This window comes from Triturus cristatus, chromosome 7 (genome assembly GCF_964204655.1).
Source record: "Triturus cristatus chromosome 7, aTriCri1.1, whole genome shotgun sequence".
Taxonomy (NCBI): Eukaryota; Metazoa; Chordata; class Amphibia; order Caudata; family Salamandridae; genus Triturus; species Triturus cristatus.
In genome coordinates, this window is record NC_140590.1 from 40,735,623 (window position 1) to 40,750,212 (window position 14,590).

Sequence of the window (14,590 nt, forward strand, 5' to 3'; positions counted from 1 at the left end):
ACCTACACCAACACAGGGGTGGCAGAATTATTCTACAAATGAAGGGTCAACAGTTGATGAAATACTAAAGTACAATAGATCAGACCCAAATTGGAAGGAGTGGATGGTTTGGCCCTTAGACACAAACATATGTCATAAACGGTTCCTGCACATCACTGAGGGACTCAATATGCATAGGCCAGACCCACGTTATGTACAGAGAGAACATGCAGTGGTAGTGAAATCCTACAGTGTTGGAAAGTTGTGCCTACAATGGCTAGAAACCTCAACACTTGCAGAAGTGAAACAACACTATCTTTACTATCACAAGACATGGATCGTAGGGACTTTTTACTAGGGCCAAGGAAACAACGTCAAAAACGTTTCATATACGCAGGCATTTATGCTGCTTCAATGAAATCTGGAAGATTTCCCAACAAGAAGCCGCAGAGAGAATACGGGAAATAGACCGTATCAACTTAGAAAAAGCTTTTACTGTGGTGGATAATGGGTTAACAACTTTGACCTCCAGAGTATATTCATTGGGCAACATTGTATCTTCTGCTATTGACATATTGGAACAGGATTTAGCCATATTACAACACGGCCAATCACAGTTACATTTTATTATGTTATTGAGCTGGATGCTACAATCTTTGCGTGCAGGCCTTGTGCTTTGGCGTTTTATAAACAGTACGTCTCGGTTTTCAGAATACAATCTAACTGATACACAGATTGAAATGGCACAAAGGGGAGCTAAATATACAATGCTGCAAATTGAAAAACTGGACAGACTACCATTTACAGTTATGTTAAATTTATTTATAAAGCGCAACAGTTACCCTGGGGTGTCCTGCCGCTAGTTACCGGTCTTTCAGCCATCACCAGAGAATGAGTTTTAATTGTTAAACAGCCACGTTTTCAGAGTCTTTTTGAAGGACAACAGATCAGGAGAATTTCTGAGCTGGGCTGGAAGATCATTCCACGCCTTGGCCGCTCTATAGACAAATCTTCGTCCTCCCCAGGATACCTTTTTGGTAGTCGGGACGGTCACCAATTTGGCTCCTGACGCTGCTGCTCCGGCATGCCATTGCTCCAGCTGACAGTGGTCTGATGATCCCTTGCGGGGTGTCCAGCTCAAGTCCAGGACAAAATCCCACACTCTCACTATTCAGGTACTATTAGGACTACACTACAGAACTAGACACATGAGGTAACTACCGAGGAACATCAACTGGTTCACAGGGGCTCATCCTATTGCCATATACTTGAGGTTCCATGCGATCACCTCCAACCATGTGTATCCCCACTCCCTCTCTTCCCTTTCTCCCAGTGTCATCATCAGTGTGGGATGTTAACATTTACGTGGTCGCCTCCAGCACAGACCATTCCCTCACCTGTGCGGTTGGGCAGGATCCAAGTGTTGCAGTTGATCTGATAGAAGAGGATGTTGTTGCTGAACTCCTGCTGCTCCGTCCGGCCACCAATCACAATCATGGTATCACGAATGATTGCCGCCACATGGAAGAAGTGCGACAGTGGCTGTGTGGACAAAAGCAAGCGATGGACCTTTAAACTCTTCCCTGTGATGTGAGTGTCCACACGGTACCTCAACACTTCCTTCTGTGAGCCCACTCAGACAAGCTTTTACACCTCACTCAGTAGCCCTCAAACAAACACCACCTCCACCACTCGTATAAATCACACCCATCTTCAATATCCAGCTCTTTTGGAGCCTGTCTTCAGCTTCTCTCCTCCACTTTCTATTTATTCTTGCCCACCCCTCAGCTCTCATGCTTGCAGTTAGCTTGCCGCTCGCTTACCACTAAAGTTTCTAGGCTCTCCCAAACTCGACATATGTCCTCATCTTTTTTGTTTATAGATGTGGCAATTTTGCTTAAGCCAAAGGGGAATTTTCCATTACCCTGCTGACTGCGAGTAGCATCTGTAGCTGTAAGGTGACATTTTTTTGCTGGATGTGCTTGCAGCAAGCTTGGTTTCCCATACTAATGGGGTTCAAAAGTAATAAGAACTAATGCATGCCTTCAGCTGAGAGCTGCAAACATGGTGTTCTGAGGGAGCAGGCCCTCACCTGCTCCACAGAAATCCCAAGTGAAGGATGGAGAGAAAAACCTAATACTATTAAACAGGTTGTCTGGACATTTAACTTGAGACCCCTGGACAGCAGAAGGTATGTGGCAACTTTGACATGTCCTGGTGATAAAAAGCATAGTAATAAGCCGCTGTGAGTAAATGTCCAAATATTAGAGTCATCAGACAGAAGTGAGTGAAAGGTCTGTAGTCTATGCGTCATTTAATTTTATAATATAGACAACTGCGCAGTTAACCATTAATATGTTGATAACCCTAATTTACATGATTTTTTTAGGACTAAAACATAGGTATCAATCATTCTATCATACACGGGATTATTCAATTCCTGTATAAATGCACGTCTCATTTATTTATAATCCGCGAATTGTGACGCACCTTATAAAGAAAAGATGTCAGAACTCAACTGCAGTAGATTATTGCAGTCGAGTTCGGATATCACAATGCCTGCTGCCGGAGCCAGCAGCCGCAGTGAAAGGCAGGTCAGGTGACAGAGCACCTGTTTAAAGAAATGAAAATGGAGCACTGCTTTTCTTTCTTCTGCTCTCTTTTACTACCTTATAGTGACGAGCAGAAAAAACATTTAGATTTTTCTCACTCCTTATATATTTATAGAAAAGTTAGGCTCTTTCTGCATGATTCTACCCTTTCCGAACTAGTCCAGCTTTTTTTTTTTCTTGCTTGTATTGAACCGTTTCTAATATAACTTTGCAACAAATAGCAAACAAGTTTTAATGCGTTTCATTTTGCACTAGAGGTTCCGTTTTTATTTCCTTCACGTTTGCAAACATGCTCTCTTTCATATGAAAGAGCTACGCACCAAGGTTTTGAGTGGTTTGTAAAAAAAAAAAACTGCCGTACAGTAAATGGATTTTTCAATATTTTAAATCACCACGGAGAACCATAACCTTATAACGGAACTCTACCTTCCACCTTGTTCCTCTATTTGGTTATGGAACACCTCTGTCACATGCAATAGCCTGATTATGTACGGCAGGGGGTACTTTATCACTTATATAATACCATGGTTTATGTGTATACAGATTATAGGGGTTCAGGGAGGGGATCCCGTATCTTTACCTTACAAGATTAAGAGATTCTCTGGCAGGCTTGTCAGATTTTAAATACCCCCTCACTGCTGCATGTACAAGGTCAAGGAGAGGGCTGGAAATGCGCTTCAGTTTTCCTTTTCTTAAAAAGGCTGAAGTCATCTATGAGGGCTAGCGAAATCTACCAGGTGTGACGCACAAAGAGTGGTGGCATTCCCTCAGGCCCCTCAACATCTCCACAGTCTTCCTGTCTCTGGATTCATCATATCCCCTGTTGTCTTCCTCCTACTGTTCTCATTTCAATGGTCCTCATCGCCTTGCTGCATTGCCCGCCACAGTGTTGTGTACTCCATCTCGTAGGTTCTATCCCACCCTCTACTTGTTACTCTCACCTGGAAATGTCCTTCTCATGTGCTGACGCCCCTTCTGCCCCCATCCACCTCTTCACTGTCCGCTCCACTAGTCAAACTCTGTTTCCTCTATTTATGTCACTTCATTCTAACTCTCCGCATCAGTCACTTCCCCCCCATTCCGTGCCTCCACCTTCGCTTCGCCATCCTCCATCCAACCTACCACCTCCAGCAGTCTAGCTCACAGCCATCCTCTCCCACAGGCCTTTCTCAGACCTTCTCACCACCTCCTGTGCAGGTAGCTTTACCTTTTTGCCCTGTGAAGGTGCCAGGAGGCTCCATGTCAGGTTTGGGTAGGACAGGCTGTACAGCTCTGGGGACGCAGACACCACCTCCACATGGAAACGATGCCCTCCAAAGACGTAGACGGCATCTGTGGCTTCGTGATACACCGCAGAGTGCCCGTATAGACCTGTTGGGCAGCGGCAAAGGAGAAACAGAAAACAAGATTTACTGTCACTTGAAAAATAAAGAGAGACAGATGTAGGAAAGAGATCAGGAGAAAGAGCCGAAGATTGTGAGAGGGATGCACATTCAGAGGACTCCATACAGACATACAGAAGGCTCTTTATGCTCTGCTTGAGCTCTTCTCCAAGTCATAGGAGAAGGAATTGTATAGTCAATCAGAAAGCACACCCGTAAGCGGTCTGGTAGCTAAGATTTGGTGCACACTCCCAACCCTACGTGTGACTTCCTTTTGGCCGCTCTGCTTCACTTTACTTATTAGGAGTCTGCCTGCCATTTCATTTCTTACTTGGTCTGCAGCTCCCACTTGCTCTGTTATTTTTTGTTGATGGCTTCTGTAAGCTTGTGTTTACATTTGGTATTATTAGTTTCATTTAAGATTGTTAAAAGTTATTTCCGTGCCCAAATGATCATTGGCATCTAGCTTGGGAAAGTTGGTGGTTTAAAACCGATGGCGTTAAAGTAGGGAGGGCGCAAGGAAGGGAGGGTTCAGGTCCACGGTTCATGGCACGTGGACAATGAAACACAGCGGATGAGCTTATATTGGCACAAACACAAGATTATGAAACGGCCTCATCGAAGGCCCAAGTCAAAGCACAGAGTCCTGAGATCCTGACCTGGAGCGTAAATGGGTTGCCACAAACTAACGAAAGGAGTAGTTGCACAGTTCAAACTCACACACAGCCCAGATTTGTACTGTTACAGAAACACACATGGTGGGCAACAACTGCGGACAAACAAATAGAAAATACCCTGTAAGAATCTGTTCAAAGTGTGTAGTGCTGTAGATGCACTGTATTTGCATACTCCTGCAATGTAGTGTTGGGAATGAATAGTTTCTTACCTGTCGGTGTAGTTTTGCAGCTTGAAGATCTTTCTGGATTCACTATGCTGTGCATTATTCCGCTATCTTGTGGTTGGGTCCGGATTCGTAGTCTTTTCTTTTCTTTTTTTTTTTTTTTTTTTCGTAGCCCAGGTGGGCGTCGACGTCCACCATTTGGTGCACCTCCCGTGACGTCGTCGTGCTTCCTGCGGAAGTCCCACCTTTGGGGCGCCATCTTCGGGTTCTTTTTTCCTTTCCTTTTTTTTTTTTTTAACCCTAGGCGATTGATTAATCCTTCTTGTCCATTTTTCTGTATGTTTTCATTTCTTTGATCTTTTCCATTTTACCCCCTCTTCCTCCAGCCTCATCTTCCTGGCGGAGGTGGGTGGGTTCGCTAGTGAATCCAGAAAGATCTTCAAGCTGCAAAACTACACCGACAGGTAAGAAACTATTCGTTTTGCAGCGTGAATCTTTCTGGATTCACTATGCTGTGCATAGATTTTGTAGCGGTTTTCCTAATTCTGTGGCGGCTGGGTGGTAGATGAGCGTTGGTCGTTGAAAATGTGCTGAAGCACCTTCTGTCCAACCTGTGCTTCCTTGTTCATCTGAATGTCCACGCAGTAGTGTTTCGTGAATGTGTGCACAGATGCCCAAGTTGCCGCGAGGCATATGTCCTGGATGGGCGTGTTCGCCAGGAAGGCCACGGTGGCCCCTTTCTTCCTTGTGGAGTGAGCCTGCGGCCCCTCCGCTAGCTCCTGTCCAGCCTGTTTGTGGCAGAATTGAATAGTGAGGGCAATCCACCTTGCGATGGTGCCCTTAGTCACTGGCCTACCCATGAAGCTAGTGGCAAAGGACACAAACAGCTGTTTCGACTTCCTGAGTTCCTTGGTTCTCTCAATGTAGTGCATAACCGCTCTTCTGGCATCGAGGGTGTGCAGTGCCTTTTCTGCGTTTGTAGTCGGGTTTTGGAAGAAACTTGGTATCTGGATACTCTGATTCATGTGGAACGCCGACACTACCTTGGGCATGAAGTGTAGGTCCGTTCTCAGGACTATTCTATCCTTGTGAATCTGAATGTAGGGTTCCTGCAGCGTTAGTGCTTGAAGCTCGCTCACCCTGCGTAGTGAGGTTATGGCCACCAGAAAGGCCGTTTTCATAGTCAACATCTGCAGTGTGGCCTTGTGAATGGGTTCAAACGGTGCCTTCATGAGCTCCGTCAGGACCACATTCAGATTCCATGCTGGCGGCGGCAACCTTTTCGGGGGGGCCATCCTTTTGGCTCCTTCCATGAATCTCCTCACCACCTGCGAGCTGAAGAAACTTCCACCTTTTTCACCTCTGGTGTAGGCCACGATTGCCGCTAGGTGTACCCTTAGTGAGCTCGAGCAGAGGTTACTCTTTAGAAGGTGTGTGAGGTACCTCAGTACTGTTGAGTCTCTTGTCATTTTGTTTTGCAGGCCCTTTTTCCGGCACCACACAGTGAACCTCTTCCATTTTGCGCTGTAGCATTTTCGTGTAGTTGGTTTCCTCGCCTCCCGTAGCACTCGCATCGTGCTTGGCGGCAATCTTAGGTGTGCGAACTCTAGGTCTTCAGGAGCCATGCCGCCAGGTTGAGGGTCTCTGGCTCTGGGTGCAGGACCTCTCCGTTTTGCATTGAGAGCAGGTCCTTCCTCCTCTCGAACCTGTATGGGTTGCCTTGTGCCATTTCTTGAATTTGTGAGAACCATGTCTGCCTCGCCCACTGCGGAGCCACCAGGATCAGAGTCATGTTGCTGGTTCTGCACTTGTCGAGCACTCTGTGCAACAGGGGTATCGGTGGAAAGGCGTAGGCAAATGTCCTCGACCAGCTTATCCATAGGGCATTTCCCTTGGATTGCTGATCTGGTTGCCTGGACGCGAAGCTTTGGCATTTTGCATTGTGGCGTGTTGCAAATAGGTCTATTGTGGGAGTCCCCCATCTCCGGAAGAGTTTCTCCGTTTCCTGGCCATTGAGCTCCCACTCGTGTGATGCTGAGGTCTGCCTGCTTAGCCAGTCTGCCTCCACATTGTCCTTCCCCGGTAGGTGAATTGCCAGTAGATCTATCCTGAGAGGTATGGCCCATCTCCAAATCTCCTGAGCTAGGGATGAGAGTGGGAACGACTGTGTCCCCCCTTGTTTGTTGATGTAGAACATCGCCGTGGTGTTGTCTGTTTGGACCAACACCCTCTTGTTGAACAGGTGTCTCTGGAATGCCTTCAGGGCTAGCAGGATTGTTTTCAACTCGAGGTAGTTGATATGGCGGACCGCATCTGCTGGGGCCCATAGACCCCTCACTCTGAGGTTGTCCATGTGCGCTCCCCATCCCTTCTGCGATGCGTCCGTGGTAATGGTCACTGTTGGGATTGGTGGTGTCAGGCTTCTCCCTGTTGTTATGTTGTCTCTGTTCCACCAAGTTATCTCCTCCTGCACTGCGTGCGTAACAACCACTAGATCCTCCCAACTTCCGTTTGCTTGTGACCATTGCTGTTGTAGCCATTCCTGGAATGGTCTCATGTGCAGGCGTACATTCGGCACCAGCTGGATACAGGACGCCATCATCCCCATCATCTTGCTCACAGCCCTCACTGTCAGAGCTCGCCCCTTCTGGTAGAGCTTCGCCTCCTTCAGTAGAGCCTCTGTCCTCCTGTCGCTGGGTACTACTGTACTGTTGCGGGAGTTGATCTTTGCCCCCAGGAAAATCTTCACCTGTTCCGGTTCCATCGATGATTATCCCCAGTGGATCGAGAATCCCAGATTCGTGAGGGTGTCTGTTACGCGTTTTGCGTGCCTCTCGCACTTTCCGCGTGAGTCTGCCTTGACCAGCCAGTCGTCCAAGTAGGGGTAGACATGTATTCCCTGCCTTCGTAGGTGTGCCGCTACCGCCGACAGGCATTTTGTAAAGACCCTTGGTGCTGATTTTAATCCGAAGGCCAGGGTTGTGAACTGGTGGTGTTCCTGTTCGATGTTGAATCTTAGAAGGCCCTTGTGCCTTCTGTTTATTGGGATGTGAAGGTAGGCATCCTTGAGGTCCACGGTGACCATGAAGTCCCCTTCTCTTATCTGTGGCAGAACCTCCTGCAGTGAAGTCATTTTGAACCTTTGCGTTCTGATGAACTTGTTTAGGTAACGGAGGTCTAGTATGGGTCTGAGGTCTCCGTCTACCTTCGGAACCACGAAGTAGTTTGAGTAGACCCCTTTGTTGCGTTCTCTGAACGGCACTGTCTCTATGGCTCCCTTTTGTAGGAGTTTCCGCGTTTCTTCTCTGAGTATTGCCAGTTCTTGGGCCGATCTCAGTCTTCCCTTTGGTTTCCTGTTTGGAGGTCTTTTCTCCAAATCTACGCAGTATCCGTACTGCACAATGTTCCGTATCCACTTGTCTGTGGTTATACGCCGCCACTCCTGAAGGTAGAACCTCAGTCTTCCGCCTACTGGTGTCGTATGCTCGTAGGCTCTTGAATCTTCTCCTCCCCCTGATGACACTTTTTTGCGCCTCACCCTTGGGGTCCTGACGAGGGTAGGCGTCCTCTTGCGTGCTGAGTCACTTCGACGAGGGCTGCTCGCCCCCTCTCCTCCTTTGGCCACGTCCGTTCCCTCTCCCGCGAAAGGACTGGCCCCGAGGTTGATATTGCCAGTTTTGCTTCTGCTGACCTTGTCCGTGACCTTCACCCTGCTGACTTTGTTGGAACGCCTGGTGCGACGTCCCCTGCTGGCTTCCTCCCCTACCGTAGGGTCTCCTCGAGGGATTTCCTCGCCTCATTCCCCTCAGCTGTAGGGCCCCCATGGACCTCGCCGTCTCGTTTTCTTTTTTCAGCTGGGTGAGCTTCTCGTCCACTGTTGCTCCGAACAGTGTCTCTCCGTTGAAGGGGGTGCCAAGGATGTTCTGCACTTCCGGTTTGAATCCCGAGATTCTTAGCCATGCATGCCTCCTCTCTGTGACCCCTATGGCCATGAGTCTTGCTGAAGTCTCTGCCCCATCCAACGCCGTCTTTATACAGGAGTTGGCGATGTTCTTGCCTTCGTCTATCAGGTGAGAGGCTCTCTGGCGGTATTCTTCGGGGAGGTGCTTTACTAGCTCCCCCATGTCTTCCCAGTGCTGGTATTGGTGTCTATTGAGGAGTGCATTTGAATTCGCCATGCGCCAGTGCATTGCGGCGTTCCTTTCGACCTTTCTTCCTGTGAGGTCAATCCTCCTGCTCTCCTTATCCGGAGGTGGGCCCGAAGTTGCTGGTACGTTGGCCCTTCTCCTGGCCGTGGAGGCTATGATGGAGTCCGCGGTCACTCTACCCTTGATGTAAGGGGGGTCCAGGGAGGAGTGCTTATATTTCTTCTCTGTCCTGGGCGTGATCGACCGGCAGGTCGCAGGTTCCTTGAAGGCTTCTCTCCCCTGATTCATCACGCTTTGTAGCATGGGGAGGAACTGGCTCCTTGTCTGGATGGGGAGCAGTGTCTCGATGAGAAAATCGGCTTTCGGTTTCTCCTCGTCGAGTTTGACGCCGAAGGCCATTGCTGCGCTCCTGACCACCATATTGTAGACCCCGATGTCGTCGGGTGGCGAAGGCCTCGAAGGGTACGTGTCCACGGGCTCCTCCGGGTTTTCGGTGTCGAGATCGTGCCATTCGACGTCGTTGCTGGTAGATGCCGCCGATTCGTAGAACGACCGTTGGTCTTCTTCCTCGGCTTCTCCCTCATAATAGGGCTCTTCTTCCTCTTCGAGATCCCTTGTCAGCCCTTCGGCGTCGAACTCGTCTTCGACCTCACCGACGTCCGCCGATGAAACCGTTGGAATCTTGAATTCCTTCATCCTGGCGTCGAACTCCTTCTTCCTTTGAAGGATGTTCTCCATTTCGGCCTCGAGCCGCCTCTTCTTTTTCTCCATCTCGGAGATGCTTTCGGCGTCGACCGCGGGTCTTTTCGATGAAACTTGCGTCGACGTCGAACGTTCTTTCTGCGTCGATCGGCCCGTTTCATGGGATGCTTTCGACGACCCTTGCCTTTCGGCGTCTTTCGGCACCAGGGAGTCCTTTTCTAAGGATCCGCTCGGCCTCTTGTCCGTGGTTCCCCCTTTGGACGTCGAAGTTTTCGGCGCCGGGGCTCCCTTCGTGGACTTTGACTCAGTTTTTCTCGAGTCACCCTCGTGTTGTCGAGGTACTTTCTGTTTTGCAAGTTCACAAACATAAGGAAGGTGCACTCAATGTAAAAGTCATTCAGATTCACAAGTAAATTAAAAGTCAGAATACAGGAACATCGCAGGGCCATATTAAATGGCGATAATAAATATCCCTTGAGTGCACACTACAGGGAAATGCATCCTAATAACAGTACCTTTTGGTTTCATGGTATCGAACATGTTCCAATCGGCCAAAGAGGTGGCAATAGGGAGCTCCTGGTTAGACGAAAGGAGGCTAAATGGATATGCCGTCTGAGGGCCACAGAGATGGGCCACAATACAGATAAAGAGTTCCATTATTTCCTGGGATAATAATTTTTGGGTTTCTGTAAAAAATATGTTTTTTATATAAAACACTAGAATTGTACTCTTTCAAATCAAATAGCTGTACCCTCTTAAAAAACATGCTTTGTTTTAAATTTTATCCTTCGGAGTCCTTGTGTTTCGACCACATCCTGGTTTAAATTTTAAATTTCGCGTTCTGTAACTTAGGGGAAGGTTGAGAAGCTGCCAACAAATGACCATGATGGGGCCTTTTTGGTTTCCCCTAGTGTTATCTACCAAAAAGCTGACCAATATGTGCATGAGATTATAGCAAAGATGTGCATTACACTCTTTTGGGCGTTAGTACTCTTCACGCCCCCTCTCCCTGTGAAATGTTTTAATATTTATCCTATTTCTTGATTTGCAAATATACTCCCTCTCTCTCTGTTTCTTTTCCCTTTTCTTCTTTTCTTTATTCAACTCTGTTCCCTCTTTTCTGACTTTCCCGACGTTAAATTTGGGGATTACTATATGCCTTTATGGCTTCCATGTCATTATACATGATTGCCATCTTTATGGATTTATAGATCCTTTTTGGTCCGTTATTTAGGATTGCCTCCTGTTATTATACCTATCTGCACGTATTTATGACTCACCTCACGAGTAAAGCTATTTGTTTAAATGATTGGTATTTAGATTCCTTAGCTCGTGTTGGTTCAGTTCGTAATACTGCCTATTTAACGTCTATAGTTTGTTGCCCATTCAAAGATGGCAACCGCACTTCCATACACCTATGAACGGAGGGCCCTTTTTCAGTGTTTAGTATCTATGTCGGCCTTGCTAGATGACGCGTCACCACGTAGACTACGTCATTTACGTTCAATTTGTTTGGGTTTTAAAAACCGACCGCGTCCTGTGGGACGGGTTTGAAGGCCAGTTATCACGCTGCTGCTCCACTCCTACTGACAAGTGAGTACATATAGGACATATGGTTTTAAACCGTCGTTTGCTTATAACCGCGCTTTACATACAGCGCCTGGCTTATATATTTGTTTCTGGGTTTTAATACCGACCGCGTCCTGTGGGACGGGTTTCAAGGCCAGTTATCACGCTGCTGCTCCACTTTTATTTTATAAGTGAGTACATATAGCACATATGTTTTAAACTGCCGTTCGCTTAGAACTGCGCTCTACATACAGCGCCCTGGTTTATATATATCCTTTTCGGTCTAAAGTTTAGTGTAATGGATACCAGAGCTATTAGTCAGTTATATTTCATTGACTTTTATGCGAGTATTAACAATAGGTTTTTGGATGCAGCATACAACAGTTTGCTTTTCTCTTTGCGTTTCGGGACATGTTTACCTGTTGACTGTTTTTAATTACATTGTATGATCAGACTTAATGGGATAAATAAAAAGTGATTACATTACCCAAGTGCGATCTTATTTTCAGCGCTTGGGTTTAAGGTTTGACATTTGACATGATGCGTCTCATATTGGGGATTTGATTGGTAACGGTGTTTATATCCATGCAGAGACACGTTACATGTAATCTGAGCATCATATGCACATTTGGTATCAAATTGATGCTATCTTTACTTCAAGCCATTGGAAACTAGTAATATGTTGCATTACGTTTTTTGCACATCATTGTTGTATATATTAGGGATTTATGTTGGTGCTCTTCATATTTGTACGATTATGTACCTGCCTCTCTGCGCAATTGTGAGATTTGAAGGTTTTTTTAAAAATCGCCGTTTTCATCGCGCTCCCTATTTATCATTTGCTTTTAGAGTGGGAGTGTAATTATTATGAAGTTCCTTCCGATCTAGAATTTTACCAAAGACGATATTCAAACCGGCTGCTACATACCCTGGATGAATATGTAAGTCACCTTTAGGAACATACCTATTTTGACATCAGTTTTGTTTTCACAATACTTTAGCGACGTGCCTTAGATTAGATAGATTATACTTCCATTTGCCCCCTGTTACTCTGACTTTCAGATTGGGATACACATATGATGAACATTGCGCGGTTCTCGGACGATTTTTGGCTATCTTTTGAGCTGAAATGTCGATAAGTAGCCTTATCTCATCTGACTTCTAGGTGAGACGTTATACATAGGTCTTTTTAATGCCAAGCAACATGTCCTGTTTTAGAGCTTATTTACTCTTCCTTATCTTACTATGTTGGTTTTATATATTTTCAATTTCCATTTAACTTTACTTTTTTTGCTTTATAATCGTTTTTTTCGCATTTTCCTTTCTCCTTTTTTCTTTCTTTGCATGTCTGTTTTGAGTAGCTTTCTGTTTATTAATTAAAGAATATATGCATTTTTTATTTTAAAAAAAGCACGTTTTAGCTTCATATCTGCATTATATATCTAACATAATACGTTATATGTTATGTGTGTGTCTCTTGTCATTTTATACATACACTGTTGTATACATGTGTTCAATTGTTACTGATCAAAATTGTATTTATATATGTGTATTTTGTTATGTATACTTGTTGGTTGTCGGATTATATTTGTGCTTTTTTATGTGTTTATATGTTTTCATGTTACTTCTGCAGCCCTGAAGAAGTCCCCTGGCAAAAGGGACGAAACGCGTTGGCTGTTTGCCGATTAAATTTGGAATAAATTTGAAACCACAACGGATAATACTTGTGAATCTGAATGACTTTTACATTGAGTGCACCTTCCTTAGGTTTGTGAACTTTTGGAACCATTAGAGCATCTTTCAACGACGGATGTTGGAAGTGGATGCACCTTTTCAGATAGAATTGTACCAGGGAATTCAAGTGCTTAACCATTGTCTGTCGTTGGTGGTTCTTTTGTTTTATATACTTTCTGTTTTGCGCTCGACGATTCTCTTACCTCGTCTTCTTTTTTCTTGTCGGTCTCTACGACCGTGAAGTTTTCGGCTGTCTCGGCGACGTTGTCCTCGTCGTCCGTGGAGAGGCCCAGATCGTAGAGCGTCGGGGGCTTCCCCTTGCCATCCATGTTGGCGTTGGCTCTTCTCTGCCGCTCTCTCACCCTGAGTGTCTTCGGCGCGAAGGCTGAGCAGGCGTTGCAGTCGATACTCTGGTGATCGACCGGTAGGCAGAGGTTGCAGACCGGATGCTGGTCTTTCTGCGCGAACTTGTGGTGGCAGTTTGGGCAGAACTTGAATGGCGTCTTGTCCATTGCGCTCAGGGTCTCTGAGCGTGCATTCTCCAAGGCCGTCGAAGAAAAGGGGCGCTGGTCCTCTTTTCTTCGCGCTCCTGATGAAATCTCTTCCTTTCCTGATATCTTCTAGTGATTCTATCGACGAAACTCGCTTTTCTTCCTTCTTCCTTCGAGTGTAATTCTGGAGCTTCCCGATGACGATCCAGACCCAACGGCGGAAAAAAGAATCTGAAGATGGCGCCCCAAAGGTGGGACTTCCGCAGGAAGCACGACGACGTCACGGGAGGTGCACCAAATGGTGGACGTCGACGCCCACCTGGGCTACGAAAAAAAAAAAAAAAACAAAGAAAAGACTACGAATCCGGACCCAACCACAAGATCGCGGAATAATGCACAGCATAGTGAATCCAGAAAGATTCACGCTGCAAAACCAACATTACAAAGAGTTTTTCTTTGAAGAAGTTTTGAGTCATGGGATTCTGCGTGGCTTCTCCTTATGCCACATTGCACACAGGCACAAACTCTGCTCTACCATGTTTCAGCAGGTGCAAGTGCTGTGTAGAGAAGAGTAGGTATATGTTCTGTGCGTCGTTAGGTGAAGATTTTGTATTTAATGAAAACAGATGGTCTCACTGCCTAGAGGAAGCTGGCTCTGTATATACTATAACAAAGTACGGTCTAGTGTGCACAGAGTCCAGGGGATCCCTAGGGGTAGGCAGAGGCTGAAGTAGATAATACCTCACTGTAGGAAGCTGGCTCTGTATAGACTATAACAAAGTACGGTCTAGTGTGCACAGAGTCCAGGGGATCCACAGAGGTATAGCAGAGGCTGACGTAGATAATACCTCACTGTAGGAAGCTGGCTCTGTACATACTATAACAAAGTATGGTCTAGAGTACACAGACTCCAGGGGATCCCCAGAGGTATAGCAGAGGCTGACGTAGATAATACCTCACTGTAGGAAGCTGGCTCTGTACATACTATAACAAAGTATGGTCTAGAGTGCACAGAGTCTAGGGGATCCCCAGAGGTATAGCAGAGGCTGACGTAGATAATACCTCACTGTAGGAAGCTGGCTCTGTACATACTATAACAAAGAACGGTCTAGAGTGCACAGAGTCCAGGGGA

The 14,590-nt window shown here is 46.3% G+C and overlaps 1 protein-coding gene across 1 annotated transcript in view; it reads right to left on the minus strand.

The window, feature by feature from the left end:
- The window catches only part of MEGF8 (multiple EGF like domains 8), a 634,126-nt gene that overhangs the window by 147,338 nt on the left and 472,198 nt on the right, over positions 1 to 14,590 (minus strand). The window contains exons 31-32 of the mRNA XM_085615576.1: positions 3,799 to 3,962; positions 1,377 to 1,521 (exon numbers count right to left, since the gene is read on the minus strand). Of these exons, the coding sequence (XP_085471702.1) occupies positions 1,377 to 1,521; positions 3,799 to 3,962 (309 nt within the window). The remainder of the gene's footprint in view (positions 1 to 1,376; positions 1,522 to 3,798; positions 3,963 to 14,590) is intronic.